We start from the raw sequence: 17,546 nt of genomic DNA, 5'->3' as shown, positions 1-17,546 counted from the left end.
TCTGTTGCCTTCTTTCTACTGGGGATGGATATTGATAACAACTTTTTGCTGTTGTAAATCTTGTAATAAAGGAAAATTTTTTATAGCAAGCACTTTCAGTATATCTCTAATTAATTTTTTTTTTGTTTTGGTTTTTTGGGCCACACCGTTTGATGCTCAGGGGTTACTCCTGGCTGAGCGCTCAGAAATTGCCCCTGGCTTGGGGGACCATATGGGACACCAGGGGATCGAACCATGGTCCTTCCTTGGCTAGCGCTTGCAAGGCAGACACCTTACCTCTAGTGCCACCTTGCCGGCCCGCTCTGATTACTTCTTAAGGAAAAATAAAGAAACTTCAAAAGGTATAAGAGCAAAAAGAAGGGGCCGGGCGGTGGCGCTAAAGGTAAGGTGCGCCTGCCTTGCTTGCGCTAGCCTTGGACGGACCGCGGTTCGATCCCCCGGTGTCCCATATGGTCCCCCAAGCCAGGAGCAACTTCTGAGCGCATAGCCAGGAGTAACCCCTGAGCGTTACCGGGTGTGGCCCCAAAAAAAAAACCAAAAAAAAAAAAAAAAAAAAAAAAAAAAGAGCAAAAAGAAAAAGTACACCTTAGAGCTCTGTTTAGATTGTTGCCAAGTCAGTATACAGAATTGTGATTTAAGGAGATGGAAATCAGGCCTCCCTGGATGTTCTCAAAGAAGTCCCTTAGGGTTTTGGAGTAAAAAGGCAAAGAAAAACAATGAAGAAGGGGCTGACCATATAGTCCCAACTCTGGTTACATGAAACTTTTATTTATTTATTTATGTATGTATGTATGTATGTATGTATGTATTTATTTTTGGTTTTTGAGCCATTTCCGGTGATGCTCAGGGGGTTACTCCTGGCTCTGCACTCAAAAATCGCCCCCCCCCTTTTTTATGGCCACACTTGACTAGCTTACTCCTGGCTCTGTGGTTTGAAATCACTCTTGGTAGGTCTAGGGGACTATATGGGATGCTGGATATCGAACCCAGGTTGGCTGTGTGCAAGCCAAATGCCCCACCTGCTGTGCTATCCCTCTGGCCCCTAAAAAAACTTTTGAAAAAAAAAATCAAAACTGTAAGGATATGATTTCAGACTAAAGGACAGTTTTATAAGATGAGTGAACTTTAGGAACCAGAGAGATAATACTGTGAGGTAGGGCATTTGTCTTTCACATGGCCAATTCAGGTTCAATATCTGGCATTCCATATGGTCCCCCAAGTACACCAGGAGTGATACCTGAGGGCATGGGCAGGAGGAAGCCCTGAGTAGTATTGGGTATGCCCCCCCCCCAAAAATAAACAAACAAAAAGAAGAACACACTTTATTTTGAGAACCTCATTTCATTTTCTTTTTACTCATTTCTCCTAGAATCCTCTAAAACTGCATTTTATTTTTTAACTTTTTTACTTGTTTGTTTATTTTTGGTTTTGGGGCCTCATCCGGTGGTGCTCTGGGTTTACTTCTGGCTCTGCACTCAGAAATTACTTCTGGCAGTCTTGGGGAACCATATGGGATGCTGGGGATCAAACCTGGGTCTGTCCCAGGGTGGCTGTGTGCAAGTCAAATGCCTTACTGCTGTGTATTGCTCCAGCCTTTTTTTTTGTTGTTGTCTCTTCTTACGTTCCTCAAAAACATTCTTTTCCGTGTAGTGCAAGCATGAATCCATTCCGTTTCTTCAAGTCAGCACTACCTAGCTTTTCTGTAATGTCTGGCTAGGACTAAAGGGCTTATTTAATCAAGACGCATGTTATTATTTTGTGCGTAATATGTAGATGTTTTCCATTTGCTGTGACATGTTTTTGGAGGAGGGCAGCTACTTGGGTGAAAGTGGAAGAACAAAGTATGGAGGGGCCATTGTCAGGTCACTAGGCTGAGAGAATTAGAGATCAGATCAGCTTAATGTTTGGAATTGCTATATACAGCATTATATTCTCTCCCTTTCTTTCATATTAAACCTTTAAATTCAGAAAATGTAAACATGGTGGAAACTCGCAAGAATATTATAGTGATGATCTATTTAATCTAGTATCTAGAATCTACTATTCAACCATCCATCTACTCACCCATCCATCCATCCATCCATCCTTCCATCCTTCCATCCATCCATCCTTCCATCCTTCCATCCATCCATCCTTCCATCCATTCACCCTTCCGTCCTTCCATCCATCTATCCATCCATCCATCCATCATCCATCCATCCATCCATCCATCCATCCTTCCATCCATCCATCCATCCTTACTTCCATCCATCCATCCATCCATCCATCCATCCAACCATCCATCCATCATCCATCCATCCATCCATCCATCCATCCATCCATCCATCCTTCCTTCCATCCTTCCATCCTTCCATCCTTCCATCCTTCCATCCTTCCATCCATCCATCCATCCATCCATCCATCCATCCAGCCTTCCATCCATCCAGCCTTCCATCCATCCATCCTTCCATCCTTTCATCCTCTGCTCTCAGGAATTACTCCTGGTGATGCTTGGGGAACCTTACAGGATCCAAGGATCAAATCCAGATTGGCTATAAAAGGCAAGTACCTTACTTGCTGTACTATCTCTCTGACCCCAAAGCATCTATATGTTATTCCCATGGATTCACATGTTGAGATTAACATGTTTATATTTACACATCTACTTAAATTTTTCTTTCTCTGTGGCTGCTGTAATATCATATACCTATACCTTTAAGACAGAGTGGCAAAAGGAATATTAAAGATAATCCTTCTTTATCTGTTATTGTTTCAAAAATACCTCTTTTTTTTGGGGGGGGGACCAAACATGATGGCACTCAGAAATCACTACTGGCAGGCTTGGAGGACCATATGGGATGCTGGAGATTGAACCTGGGTTGGCCACGTGCAAGGCAAATGCCCTACCTGCTTCAGTTCCAACTATTTTTTTCTTTTACAAACAAAAGTATTCTTTTGTAATATTATGACATAGTTATCAAATCCAGGAAATTTATATAACACTGATTTTTTTTTGTTTGTTTTAGGCCACACTTGGCTGTGCTCAGGGTTTACTCCTGGCTCTGCGCTCAGAAATCACTCCTGGGAGGCTCAGGGGACCATATACGATGCCAGGAATTGAACCTGGGTCAGCAGCTTGCAAGGCAAATGCCTTGCCACTGTGCTATTGCTCTAGTCTTGATTTTATTTTTTTTAATTTTTGGGGGGGGAAGGGGTACTTCTGTAATGTTTAAAGATTATTCCTGGCTGGACACTCAGGAATTACTCCTAGCAGTGCGTGGGGGACCATATAGAATGCCAGGGACTGAACCCAGGTTGGCCATGTGCAATGCAAATGCCTTACCTGATAATACCCTTTATATTATCGCTCTAGCCCACTTTCCCTGACTTCCAGCCTGTGATTAATCTCCTTTCCCCACCCTTCTTCCCTTATCATCCTCATTTTCTTTTTGGCATGATCACTTTCTGAATTGATGATGTCTTTTTGTAGATCACTGGCCCCTTGAATGTAAGGCCTATGGAAGAGAGAGTTACTTTGACTATCTGGAATACTGTATGCCATGAGAAAACACTGGGTTTTGGTTTGATTTGGGGCCTGTTGGGAGGGTGCCTGGCATGAGCAATCAACAGGTAATGGTGCTATCTCCATGACTTATTTTTCACCTGCCAGGCCTTCTGCTGCAGGTAGTCTTTGGATGTTTTCCCTCATCTACTTCCAGTCTCTTCTCGGTGGGTTAGTCCTGCATGCATTCAAACATAGGTCTCCCTGGTACCCTTTTGGGCTCTTCTGTCTTGCTGCTGTCTATTTATGGGTGATTTCTAGGCAAGGCTCAATTCCTGGGACTTGAGACTGGTTATTCAGCTGTCAATTTATATGGGAAGAGAATTCTGTGGGTCAGGGAACTATTCGGGCAGATTCACAGAAAACAGGCTATTCCCATCCCTATTTTCAGGGCTCATTCTCAACAAAGGGGGCTCATTTGTGTCTGTTGCACAAGGCTGCTGCAGATCAGTACCTAGAGTGTTTCTGTGCCCCAATCCTGCATCTGCTGTGAGCAGACATGATTCTGGGGTGAAATACAGTGTGTGGGGATGGAGTGGGGCTGAAGGGCGCATGAGTCATGGTATGCAGAAAAGAGTTATACCAAGAAGGAGTGGTTGCCCAGGTAGATGATCTCAGGGCTTTTCTCAGGTTGATCTTGAAGGAGAGATGGCACTGAAGGAAGCCAGGCAGGGAGTTTCATGGAGCAGACACAAATGCTGGTGGCAGAACAATGGGATTATCTTCCTGCCTTTGGAATCTGCCTCATTTGTGTGTGGCTCAACTCTGAAAATTGTTTTTCAGCTTAAATACATGACTCTAGGGTAAGATCTTAGGATTGGGGGTGTATGTACAAAGGCCCGAGCCCCATCCTGGACACTGCTTGGCTCTCTGGGCACTCTCAGATGTAGCTCTGGAGGCCCCTGTGACATGGTGGTCCAAGCAACCCTATATTGTTGGGTCTGAACCAGTGTTCATCATTGAACCATCTCGCCCTGGTGGTTATGTCACCAGGAGGGTCCTGGGACCCCTTGAGAACTGAATGGGTGACCCTCACCATCTCTCCTTTTCACCATAGGAGCTACTGAATCTTCTAGGTGACACTATGTCAGGGGACCTCTTGAAGATACTGCCAGATTTTATAGCAGGCCCCATGATGAATGTCCCCTACATAGATCCAGTTACATGCCAGGCCTGCAACACTCTGGGGTCAGTAGTTTTTCTGTTCTTGAAGCCGTGTTGTGTTTACAGGTGTAGAGAGCAAAAATACAATTACGAAGCCCTGCCTACGACATCAGTGATCATCGCGTTTTATAATGAAGCCTGGTCAACCCTCCTTCGGACTGTTTATAGTGTCCTCGAGACATCCCCAGACATCTTGTTGGAAGAGGTCATCCTGGTGGATGACTACAGCGATAGAGGTGACTCTAGACCCCCTCCCCATATATTCCCACAAAGTCTCTCTCTAGGAGGCAGTTCTTGGAGTGAGAGAAGATGTGGATCTGCCCAGTAGAGACAGGCTTCCTGCATCCACTTGTGTTTTAGCCCTTCCCTCCAGAAGCCCAGAACCTGGCAGAGGGTCTGGTGTGATGGCAGAGATAAGAGGTCAGCAGAAGAGATTGGGTTGGGGGACACACACTTGGCCCTAGAGCTCAGGAGGGAAGTAAACTTGGTCTACAGATGACTATGGAGATAAAGCAGTGCTGAGAAGTGGGCACTGAGGTGGGAGGCAAGGATTGGGAAAGAGATTAGGGCCAGCTGCTAGTGGGTCTCTGGAGAGGAGAGCTGGAAGGGGAAGAGGAGAAGACATAGGTATCAGATGCTATCCTGAGGAAGTGGTGCTTTGCCATCAAATGAGAGGGCAGGGGAGTCACCTGATCCACACAGGAGAGCAGGTACCCTTAGGAATCCCTTTGGTCTTGTATGCAATAGATGGTGACCAGGGGAACTGGATGAGGTGGCCCAGAGAGATCTGGGAACCTGGAGGAGTGAGGGATGGAGAATGGGCATAGGAGAGGGTCCCCAAGTTGAGCTGATACTTCTCTGGGTAAGCCTGGGTGCCTTCCTGGGGCAGGAGAAGCCAGTAGAGCAGCAAAGATGGGCCTGGAGAAGAAGGGAACATTTGGCTTTGGACTGGTTGGATTTGAAATGCCTTGAAAGGGGGTCCTCATAGGAAAGGGAGGGACTAAAGCTTGGGAGTGCAGAGGAGAATAGGACCTGACCTGGAGACTGAGACCTAGCCAGCCAGGACATCCAAAGCTCTTCTTCAGTGAGTGTAGATTTTAGTGGGGGTTTTGTTATTGTTGTTGTTTTTAGGGTTGTTTGTTTTTGGAGGTGCACACCTGGTATTGCTCAGAGCTTACTCCTGGCTCTACTCTCAGGGATCACTTCTGACAATGCTCAGGGGATCATATGTAAGCCAGGGGTGGAACCTGGGCTACCTGTGTCCAGACAAGCATCTTAACTTCTATACTACCATATTTTCCGGCGTATAAGACGACTTTTGAAAGAAAAAAAGTCAACCAAAAATCGGGGATCGTCTTATACGCCGAGTATATCCCGAAAAATGTTTAAATATGCCGCTAAACGAAACAACAAAAGAAAAAAATCAGGCCACAGAGTTTCCAAATCTCTTTCTTGGGGGCTCCCAAACAGTACTCAGGAGATCTGGGGGCCACTTCTGGCAAAACCCAGCTAACCGCGTTGGTGGTTCAGTGCTAGGGTCCGAGGATGGGGTATTGTTTGGTGCCTGTAGTGGGGGAGATTAACTGACGCCACAAGGGAATTGCCAGAAAAGGTGCCTATGATAAGGGACCAATCACTGCAAGGCTGCTCGGACCGCCTCCCTGAGCCAATCCAAGCAGACTTTTGATGCATGCAAATTAGACAGTGTTCTGGACCCGAATCTACACTGTCAAAAGCCTGCTCAGATTGGCCAGAGTCAGAGAGGAAGTCTATGACAGTAGAACCTTTGAACCTTTGCTTGTTGTGATTGGCTCACTGTGGTACATACAGTTGCAGCACAGGAACATTCTGTCTGATGCAGCGAATATAGGCCTAAACCTATTTTTGTTTTTGTTTTGTTGGGGTTTTTTTTGGTTTTTGGGCCACACCCGGCGGTGCTCAGGGGTTACTCCTGGCTGTCTGCTCAGAAATAGCTCCTGGCAGGCACGGGGGACCATATAGGACACCGGGATTCAAACCAACCACCTTTGGTCCTGGATCGGCTGCTTGCAAGGCAAACGCCGCTGTGCTATCTCTCCGGGCCCTAAACCTATGTTTTAACTGCAAAATTAGGGGGTCGTCTTATACGCCTAGTTGTCTTATATGCCGGGAAATACGGTATCTCTCCAGCCCATGTTTCATGTTTTGACTCTGCCCAGCACTGTTGCAGGCACTGAAAAGTCTATAGGTAACAAGACAGTTCCCTGCTCTCATCCCATAACTCACATTTGAGGGCATTGTTTCAGGAAGCAAGTAAAGAATCTGACCTCACATAATAGTGTGTTAGCACCTTAAGACACAATGGCAACAATACTGTCCCAAATGTGCTCAGAAAGCAGCAAGATGAGCCGGAGAGAGCACAGCAGTAGGGCGTTTGCCTTGCATGCAAAAAGACGGTGATTAGAATCCCAGCATCCCATATGGTCTCCCAAGCCTGCCGGGGGTGATTTCTGAGTGTAGAGCCAGGAGTAGCCTCTGAGCACTGCCGGGTGTGACCCAAAAAAAAAAAAAAAAAAAGGCAGCAAGACACTGTACATAACATAAGAGAGTGAAGGAGAGGTAGAAAATGGAGGAAGTGGGAGTGGCCTGGGCAGGGCCTGGGCCTTTCTAGCAAGAATGTAGTGGAGGGCCAAAGTGGTGGCACAAGTGGTAGGGTGTTTTGTTTGCCTTGTATGCGGCTAACCTAGGACGGACTGCAGTTCAATCCCCCAGTGTCCCATATAGTCCCCCAAGCCAGGAGTAATTTTTGAGTGCATAGCCAAGACTTACCCCTGAGCGTCACTAGGTGTGGCCCAAAAAGGAAAAAAAAAAAAAGGAATATAGTGGAGGAGGAAGCCCAGTGGTGATGTTGGGCTGGAAATAGGGGAGCTGATAGGGACCTTGCCTACACATGCCTGACCTGGGTTCAATTCCTGACACTGCATGTGGTCTTTAGAGCCTCATCACCATGAGTAATTCTTTTTTTTTTTTTTTTATTTTTGTTGAGAAGGAGCATACCTGGATATGTTCAGGGGTCATCCTAGTAGTTCTCAGGAAACTATATGGATGTAGGGATTGAATGTAAGGGAGGCACCTGACACTGCACTATCTCTCTGATCCCATCAGTGACCTTCTTTTTTAAAATGATTTTATTTAAAAAGAAAAAATTATAAGCTGAATCACTGTTAGATACAGTTAAAAAGTTGTTGATAGTTGAGTTTCCTCCATAAAGTGTTCTACTACCCATTCCTTCACCATTGTTCATTTCTGACCATCAATTTCCCCCAGTTACCCTCCTGTCCCCTCATTTCCATCAACCTGCCTTTATAGCAGATACTTTTCTTTGTTCTCTTTCTCTCTCTCTTTTTTCTTTTCTTTTTTTTTTTTTTTTTTTTTTTTTTTTGGGCCACACCCGGTGACACTCAGGGGTTACTCCTGGCTATGCGCTCAGAAGTCGCTCCTGGCTTGGGGGACCATATGGGACACCGGGGGATCGAACCGCGGTCCATCCAAGGCTAGCGCAGGCAAGGCAGGCACCTTATCTCTAGCGCCACCGCCCGGCCCCCTCTCTTTTTTCTTTTAGGCACTTTGATTTGTAATACTGATACTGAAGGGGTATTATGCATATGAGTGGCTCCCTCCCTTTTTTTTTTTGTTTTTTTTTTTTGTTTTTGGGTCACACCCAGCAGTGCTCAGGGGTTATTCCTGGCTCTATGCTCAGAAATCGCTCCTGGCAGGCTCAGGGGACCATATGGGATGCCAGGATTTGAACCACTGTCCTTCTGCATGCAAGGTAAATGCCCTACCTCCATATCTCTCTGGCCCCCATAAGTGGCCTTTTTAAAAATAAGTTCTTTTTATTTTTGAGCCACACAGAGGTGCGCAGGGGGTTACTCCTGGCTCTGCACTCAGAAATCGCTCCTGGCAGATTTGGGGGGGTCTGCTGGGAATCAAACCCTAGTCTAGTCTGTCTTGCCATGTGGAAGGCAAGCACCTTACTGATATGCTGTCTCTCTGTGACTCTTCTTGAAGACAGATCTCCAGCCAGCAGCTGGTATAGTGGGAAAAGGGGCTGCCAGGTGGGGTAGGGACAGACTGGACCCAAGAGGCCCACAGAGGGCTTAGGCTTAAGTGGGAGCCCCGTGGGAAAGAGCTGGCTGAGGTTCAGGGGAGCAGGAGCTCAGGGAGCTGGGGAGAGAACCTGGCCCATGGCAGGCTGTAGGCAGATGAGGATGGGGTGGGACTGTGATTGTCACCCTGATCTCAGCCCAGTATTGCCAGGGCTGGCCTTGTGGCCTGAGCAGGTGTCACCAGTGAATGTGTGACATTCAGCCTCTGGGAAATGTCAAGGCTGGAGTTGTTGCCAAGCCTTGACTGGAGTTGCCAGAGCCTGTTTGAAAGCATGTGACCAGCTCCGGGCTGCCTCTAGGGGGAACAGCGTCTACTTTTCTGGCCTCTGAGCTGTGTCTGACTTCAGGGCTGGTAAACTCGTCCTAATTGAAAGCTAGCTGTTCTACTTCCCCAGGCTCCAAATAATAGTGATTATTGGGAGATCAAAAGGAACATCTTCTTCTGCCATTGTGGTGCAGGTGTGGAGGACCCTGGCTCCTGCCCAGACACTCTGCCTTCCCAACCAGGCTGTGCTAATCCAGATGGGCCCTTTCCCTCTCTCTGCTCATCCCAACAGACCTGAAGGGTGTCCAGGAGATTTAGAACAGCACCTAGATATAGCCTCACCTCCCACACTGCAGAGCAGAGTTAGTTGGCCTTCCTAGCTGCAAGGCTGACTTAGAACCGTAGTCTTCTTTGTTTGGGGGACACACTTGGTGGTGCTCAGGGCTCGTTCCTGTTTCTGTGCTCAGGGATCATTCTTGGTGTGATTGGGGGGCCATGGAGGTACTGGAAATCAAACACAGGTCAGCCACATGCAAGGCAAGTACTGTAACCAAAGTGCTATAACTATAGATGGGTGGCCCTGCACCCTGCTAGTGGTCAGCAAGAAACTATGAAGAGAGTATTAGGGGAAATTTGGCATTGTTCATGACAGCATGCAAGGTAGATGGGGGGTAGAGGTATTGATGATATAGCTACCATGGCTCTGAGTTCTGGGATCAGGGCATCTGGGCCTGAGGGGAGCCCTGTCCCAAACCTGGGAACACTTCATTAAGTCACTGGTGGTTCAGGAACTGCCCACCTCGGCCTCCCCTTACAGCCTGCACTCTGGTTAAGGAGAGGGCCCAGGGCCCGGAAAGATAGCACAGCGGCATTTGCCTTGCAAGCAGCCGATCCAGGACCAAAGGTGGTTGGTTCGAATCCCGGTGTCCCATATGGTCCCCTGTGCCTGCCAGGAACTATTTCTGAGCAGACAGCCAGGAGTAACCCCAGAGCAACGCCGGGTGTGGCCCAAAAACCAAAAAAAAACAAAACAAAAAACAAGGAGAGGGCCTGTCCGAGGACTCCCTCAGGTCACAGGGAAGCCTCACTTGGGTGGGAGTGACCTGGCTGTCCTGTTTGCTTCCCCAGAACACCTCAAGGACCGCCTGGAAGCCGAGCTGGCTGGCCTGCCCAAGGTGCGCCTGATCCGTGCCACCAAGAGGGAGGGCCTAGTACGTGCCCGGCTGCTTGGGGCTTCAGGGGCCAAGGGCGACATCCTGACCTTCCTGGATTGCCACTGCGAGTGCCATGAGGGGTGGCTGGAGCCGCTGCTACAGAGGTGCGTGGAAAGCTCATAGGGTACAGGGGGCAGAAGTCAAACTGAGATGCAGCGAGATGAGACTTGGCTGTTTTCCAGGTGTCTCCTTTACCCCCAACCCCAGGCGATGCTGAGTTCCTGGGCCTGTGATCATAGTCACTGATCTGTGAGGCCATTCAATGATCTCATCCCTTGCTGTGCTCACAGATTGCTGACATGGGAGAGTGCTTTGACTGTTGCTATTGTAAAAAGCTTCCTTGAGAGGGATCAGTCAAAAATAACATACTGTTGATCTTATCAAATCACACTCCTAGACAGTCCATTTCAGTGTATTTCCTTCATGCTGGACTGACCTTCTCAGGACACCCAGTATCTGCAATGCTTGACTGGGAGTGCCTGAAACTTTTTTTTTTCTTTTGGGTTTTTGGGTCACACCGGCAGCGCTCAGGAGTAACTTCTGGCTCTGTACTCAGAAATCGCTCCTGGCAGGCTCGGGGGACCATATGGAATGCTGGGATTTGAACTGGGGTTCATCTTGTGTTGGCCGCATGGGAGGCAAACTCCTTACCGCTGTGCTATTGCTCTGGCAACTTTTAAGGGAGCCACAAAAAATGGTTTGACTGTTGGGCGATTGTACAGTGGGTAGGGAAATTACCTTGCATGCAGCTGACCTAAATTCAATCCCTAGCACCTTATATGGTCCCTAAGCGCTGTAAGGAGTCAGCCCTGAGCACTGTTGGGTGTAGTTCAAACATCAAAAGAAATGTTTGATGTTAATTTTTCAGATGTATTTTTTAAATGTATTTATTTAAGCACCATGATTACAAACATGTTTGTAGTTAGGTTTCAATTATAAAAAGAATACCAGTGCAACGTTCCTCCCACCAAAGCCCCCATCTCTCTCCTCCCTCATCCCCTCCTGGTATTTGAGACAGGCATTCTACTTCTCTCACTCATTAACTTTGTCATGATAATTATTAGTGAAGTTATTTCTCTAACTGCACTCACCACTCTATGTTAAGCTTCATATTGTGGGCTGGTCCTTCCAGCCCTCATCTCTATTGTCTCTGAGTATTATTATAATAATGTCTTTTATTTTTCTTAAATTTCATAGATGATGATGTATTTTATTTTATTTTTATTTATTTATTTATTTTTTGGGCCACACCTGGCGGTGCTCAGAGGTTATTCCTGGCTGTCTGCTCAGAAATAGCGCCTGGCAGGCACGGGGGACCATATGGGACACCGGGATTCAAACCAACCACCTTAGGTCCTGGATCAGTTGCTTGCGAGGCAAACATCGCTGTGCTATCTCTCCGGCCGATAATGTATTTTTTAATGTTTTTTTGGGGGGCCTATACCTGACAGTACTCAGGGCTTACTTCTGGCTTGTTGCTCAGGGATCACTCAAGGTTGTTTCCAGGGGATTCTATGTTGTGTTGGAGATCAAACTGGTTCAGCTGCATGGAAGACTTACCTGCTGTACTACCTGCTGTACTATCTTTCTAGCCTCTAATTTCTTTTAAAACTGTAGAAAACTGTGAATGTGAATAGAAAAACTATGGCCAGCCCCTGAATTATTTTTGTTCTTGCTACCGATAGTCATAAAATATGCTTTTAAATAAAGTTTATTTGAAAATAAAAAATTGTTTTTTGGTTTTTGGGTCACACCTAGCAGTGCTCAGGGGCTACTCCTGGCTCTACGCTCAGAAATTGCCCCTAGCAGGCTCGAGGGACCATATGGGATGCTGGGATTCAAACCATCGTCCTTCCGTATGCGGCAAATGTCTTACCTCCATGCTATCTCTCCGGCCCCTGAAAAAAAATTTTTATGCATGTGTTTTGAAAAGTTTTTCAAAAAAATATTTTTGGAACAGTACATGCAGGATTATGTGTTTATGGGCATTGAACCAAGAACCCTTCAGGCAAAACAGGCTCTTGAACCATTTCCCCAGCGATTCTTAGAACATTTGATGGCATCATGAAAATTCTGCAAGTTGCCTCCCTGCTGTTCCTCAGCTTTTACTCACATCCTCTCTAGCTGCTTTTCCCATAAACCTGCCTATTTCCTCCCCACTCTCCTCACACTGCATCACACTGAAGTCAGCACTGGGCTGCCACCCCCAAGCTCCTCTGGGTGGGCTGGCAGATCTAGGTTAGAAGATGTCTATTCCACCATGTAGAATGGACAGAGAAGGGGGATGAATCAGGGCCTCTGGGACTGGCCTCTACCTTTGGTTGCAACCTTCTCTCTGGAAAAGCAGGGACCTACTTATGACCCTCTAGGTAAGGATGGCAGCCTCCCCGCACCTTCCTCCCACACTCTGCAAAGCCTTGCTAGTTCTCTGGCTCCTGTCACTGCTTCTTTTTCTTCCCCAGTTCTACAGTGGCCTTCAGCAGCAGGACTCCCAGAGGCATAGACTGACGACCCAGCCATCATTCTCTCTCATTCTCACTCTCTATTTTTTTTTTTCATTCTCACTCTTAATAGAGTGTTCCAAGAATCACTGGGGCAATAGCTCAAGACCCTGTTCTGCCTGAAGGGTTCCTGATTCAATGCCCATCAACACATAATCCTGCAATTACTGTATCAAAAAAAAAATTTTTTTTGAAAACTTTCCAAAACACATGCATCAAAATTTTTTTCAGGGACCGGAGTGGTAGTGCTAGAGGTAAGGCATCTGCCTTGCAAACGCTATCCTAGGACAGACCGAGGTTTGATCCCCTGGTATCCCATATGGTCCCCCAAGCCAGGAGCGATTTCTGAGTGCATAGCCAGGAGTAACCCCTGAGTGTCACCGGGTGTGGGCCCCCCCCAAAAAACAAAACAAAACAAAACAAAAATTCAGAGGCTGGTTATAGTTTTTCTTTTCATATTCACAGTTTTCTATAGTTTCCTATAGTTTTTCCTGGGGGGCCAGGAGCAGAGTCCCATAGGCAGAAGAGCAGACCTGCCTCCGTCTGGTGCTCTTCCTCAAGTGAAGAAAGAGGACCAAAGGGTTGGGGAAATTCCTTCTTGCCGCACCCCTTCATATCTGGGTGTGATGTTTGGGTATCCACAGGATCCATGAAGAAGAGACGGCAGTCGTGTGCCCCGTGATCGATGTGATTGACTGGAACACCTTTGAGTACCTGGGCAACTCCGGAGAGCCCCAGATTGGCGGTTTTGACTGGCGGCTGGTGTTCACATGGCATGTGGTCCCTGAACGGGAGCGGCAGCGGATGCGGTCCCCTATTGATGTCATCAGGTCAGGAGCAACTGTGAGCATGCTGAGTAGTCAGGAGAGGCCCAGGGTGCAGTGGAGGTGGGTGGGTGGGTGGTGGTTAACAGTGGTCCTGCCTTGTTTTTCCTGCCCTTGATATATATGTGTATATATATTTATTTATATGCACACATATATAGACATATACATATTATGGGATGCCAGAGATCGATCCTGAATCAGTTATGCCTTACTCACTTATTGCTCTAGCCCCCATTCACTGGTTTGTATTTTTTTATTTAACATCCATTCTGTTGTAAGTGTGGGGTTTATACTGGCCTCATTTATTTATTTAACTTTTAAAAATGTGCACCATAAAATTTAACTGCTTTAATTATTTTTTATTTATTTGTTTGTTTGTTTGTTTGTTTTTGATTCTTTGGGGCCACACCTGGTGACGCTCAGAAGTTACTCCTGGCTATGTACTCAGAATTGCCCCTGGCTTGGGGGACCATATGGGATGTGGGGGGGATCAAACCATGGTCCTTCCTAGGTTAGCGTGCAAGGCAGACGCCTTACGGCTTGCACCACCACTCCAGCCCCTGCTTTAATTATTATTATTATTATTATTATTATTGTTTTATGTCTTTTTGGGGGGACCACACCCATTTGATGCTTAAGGGTTATTCCTGGCTTTGTGCTCAGAAATCACTCCTGGCGTGGGGGGACCATATGGGACGCCGAGGGATCGAATTTCGGTCAGTCCTAGGCTAGTGCTTGCAAGGCAGATGCCTTACCTCTAGTGTTACTGCTCTGGCCCCATGCTTTAATTAGTTTTTAATATACAGTTCAGGAGGCTCAAGCATACTTTCTCCTCATCCTTGTAGAAACTCTTTACCCATTAGGCCGTGTATCATCCCTCCTCCCCAATCTATCCCCTCCACAGCCTTTGTAATGTTTTTTTTTTTTTTTTTTTTTTTGGTTTTTGGGTCACACCCAGCACGCTTAGGGGTTACTCCTGGCTCTATACTCAGAAATCGGAGGACCATATGGGATACCGGGATTCGAACCACTGTCCTTCTGCATGGAAGGCAAATGCCTTACCTCCATGCTATCTCACCGGCCCCAGCCTTTGTAATTTTCATTCCACCTTCCAACCCTATGAATTTCCCCTTCTAGACATGTCAAGTGAATGGGACCAGACCTTTGTGCTTTTATGTCTGACTTCTTGCTTGCCTGTTACGTGATGTTTTGCCTTGTAACCTTTTTATAGTTTGACTGCATTGTGTAGACTTGGCCTATTTTTGTTGTTTCTTTTGTGTGTGTGTGTATGTGTGTGTGTGTGTGTGTATGTGTGTGTGTGTGTGTGTGTGTTTGGGCCACACCTGGTGATGCTCAGTGGTTACTTCTGACTATGCACTCAGAAATCACTCCTGGTTTGGGGAACTATAAGGGATGCTGGGGGATTGAACCGCAGCCCATCCTAGACTAGTGCGTGCAAGGCAGATGCCTTACTGCTTGCACCACTGCTCTGGCCCTGTTTGTTCTTTTTTGAGGCCACACCTGGTAATGCTGAGAGGTTATTCCTGGTTTATTTATAATCAGCAATTACTCCTGTCAGTGCTGTGGAGCCTATGGGATGCCAGGGATCAAAATCGAATTGGCTGCATGCATGCAAGGCTGCCCTGAGTGTTGTACTATTGCTTCGGTCCTCTCCTTATCTTCTTGTCTGTGTGTCCGCGGCTGCTGGGCACTCTCATGCTTAAAATGTCTTCCTCACCACTCTTCATTCCTCTGTATAGAACATGACTTTGTCCTATACCCTCCCCACGTTGGAAACATAAACCTACCTTGACCTCTTCTCTGTCTCCTCTGTGCACCCAGGGCTGTGGGTGGCCGCAGTGAACACTCTCATTACACATACAGTTCTCTGATTATCTGCAGAGAGGTCTGAGAGCTTGTCCAGGCCAGAACCCTGAGCTATGTGACATGCCCCAGCAGAGCCCACACCCACTATGCTCTTGGACTAATGAAGGCTTTTATGATGGTTTCCTGCTACTGGCATTGAAACTCAGGAATTGGAACTCTTCCAGGTCTCCAACAATGGCTGGTGGGCTGTTTGCTGTGAGTAAGAAATATTTTCAGTATCTGGGGTCTTATGATACAGGAATGGAAGTTTGGGGCGGAGAAAACCTCGAATTCTCCTTTCGGGTAAGTATTCTTATCTGCTGGTTCATTTTATAACCTCTGCTGTCACTGTCATAGCTCTGCTTGTCTCTCTGTCTCTTTCTATCTTTCCATGTCTTTGTTTCTCTGGATTTTATGAAAGCCTGATGGACTTTTCTCCCATAGTGGCATTTTGTCCAATGGTCCTGAGAGTTGGTACTTGGGCAGCCTGCATATATGCTTCTCTCACTTGACCTAAAAAATATGCTCTTCAAAAAAGGGGGGGGCAGATAGCACAGTGGTAGGGCATATGCCTTGCACGTGGCCAACCAGAACGGACCCAGGTTTGATCCTTAGCATCCCATAGGGTCTCTTGAGCCTGCCAAGAGCAATTTCTGAGTGCAGAGCCAGAAGTAACTCCTGAGCATTGCTGGGTGTGCCCCTCAAACTAAATCAATCAATCAATCAACTAATAAATAAATAAATAAATAAATAAATATGCTCTTAACTAGATTGTGGGCTGGGAAGGAGCCTTGCAAGGCACCTGGTTCTTTTCTCTCCCTCTGCATAGGGGGCTGAAGAGGACTCAAGGTTGCTCTAAATGGGTATAGGCTGAACTAAAAACACATTCCCTGCCTTCCAGCCCATGTTTTAGTGGCTAAGCTTGCTGAGTTCCTTATGAAGTTGCCGTTTTATTTAGCAGAGTGACTTTCAGACTGACAGAAACGACTTACTGAGGAAAATTATTAGAGGCCTGTTTCCAGGCAGTCTTCCAGAGGTCAGGTTCATTGGATCTGTGTGCTGCATGGAGCAAAAATTGAGTCCTGATCAAGTACGCCCTCATGTGGTCACTGTACCATCTTGGTGTAGATTCTGTGACCCACAGGTGTGCCTTTGAAAAGTGCCAACCATTTCTATGTGTTTCCAGTTAATTTGAGTTTGGCATTTTATGTTTCAAAACCGTATGTCATTGATCAAGCTTTTTGATGAGTTGTGAACATTTCAGTGCTAATTTTTTTCCTTTTCTTTGGGGGGGGCATATCAGACAGTGCTCATGAGGACTCACTCCTAGTTCTGCACTCAGGAATTATTTCTGGTGGGCTCAGGATCATACGGGGTACCAGGGATCAAACCCTGGTCAGTTGCATGTGAAGCAACATTACCTGCTGTAATATTGCTGTTTCCTCACTGCTTTTTTTCATGAGGAATTTTTTGGGGGGAATTGGGCCATAGCTGGTGGAGCTTAGGGGTTACTCCTGGCTTTGTGCTCAGAAATGACTCCTGGCATCCTGGGGAACCATATGGGATATCAGGGTTGAACCCAGGTCAGCTGCATGCGAGGCAAATGCTCTGCCTGCTGTGCTATTGCTCTAATCTCTCACGAGGAGTTTTTTTTAATAGTAGTAGAAATTCTTATCTTTGTTTAAAGAGTTTAAAGAACAAGAATTTTTTTTTTTTTTGCCTTCCACTCAAGGCTTTTCTTCCTTCATCATAAGTCCTAGATATTTTTCTCTTTATTTCCCTTTTTTCTTTTATTTTGGTTTTTGGGCCACACCCGGTGATGCTCAGGGGTTACTCCAGGCTACAGGGTCAGAGATCACTCCTGGCTCAGAGGACCATATGGGATGCTGGGGCTTGAATCCAGGTCCATCCTGGGCAGCTGTGTGCAAGGCAAACGAACACTTTCAAACACTTTACCACTGTGTTATTGCTCGCCCTCTCCCCTTTTTTTCTTTCTTTGACTTTGGGTTTCACTCAGTGG

General features: G+C 46.6%; 1 protein-coding gene across 1 annotated transcript in view; it reads left to right on the top strand.

Annotated features, from left to right (window-relative positions):
• The window catches only part of GALNT12 (polypeptide N-acetylgalactosaminyltransferase 12), a 37,601-nt gene that overhangs the window by 8,006 nt on the left and 12,049 nt on the right, over positions 1-17,546 (top strand). Inside the window, exons 2-5 of the mRNA XM_049784146.1 lie at positions 4,772-4,941; positions 10,247-10,436; positions 13,478-13,663; positions 15,712-15,829. Of these exons, the coding sequence (XP_049640103.1) occupies positions 4,772-4,941; positions 10,247-10,436; positions 13,478-13,663; positions 15,712-15,829 (664 nt within the window). The remainder of the gene's footprint in view (positions 1-4,771; positions 4,942-10,246; positions 10,437-13,477; positions 13,664-15,711; positions 15,830-17,546) is intronic.

The sequence above is a fragment of the Suncus etruscus genome, chromosome 1 (genome assembly GCF_024139225.1).
Source record: "Suncus etruscus isolate mSunEtr1 chromosome 1, mSunEtr1.pri.cur, whole genome shotgun sequence".
In the NCBI taxonomy this organism is placed as follows: Eukaryota; Metazoa; Chordata; class Mammalia; order Eulipotyphla; family Soricidae; genus Suncus; species Suncus etruscus.
The sequence above is the reverse complement of the archived record's forward strand: the minus strand, read 5'-3'. Positions and strand labels throughout refer to the sequence as shown.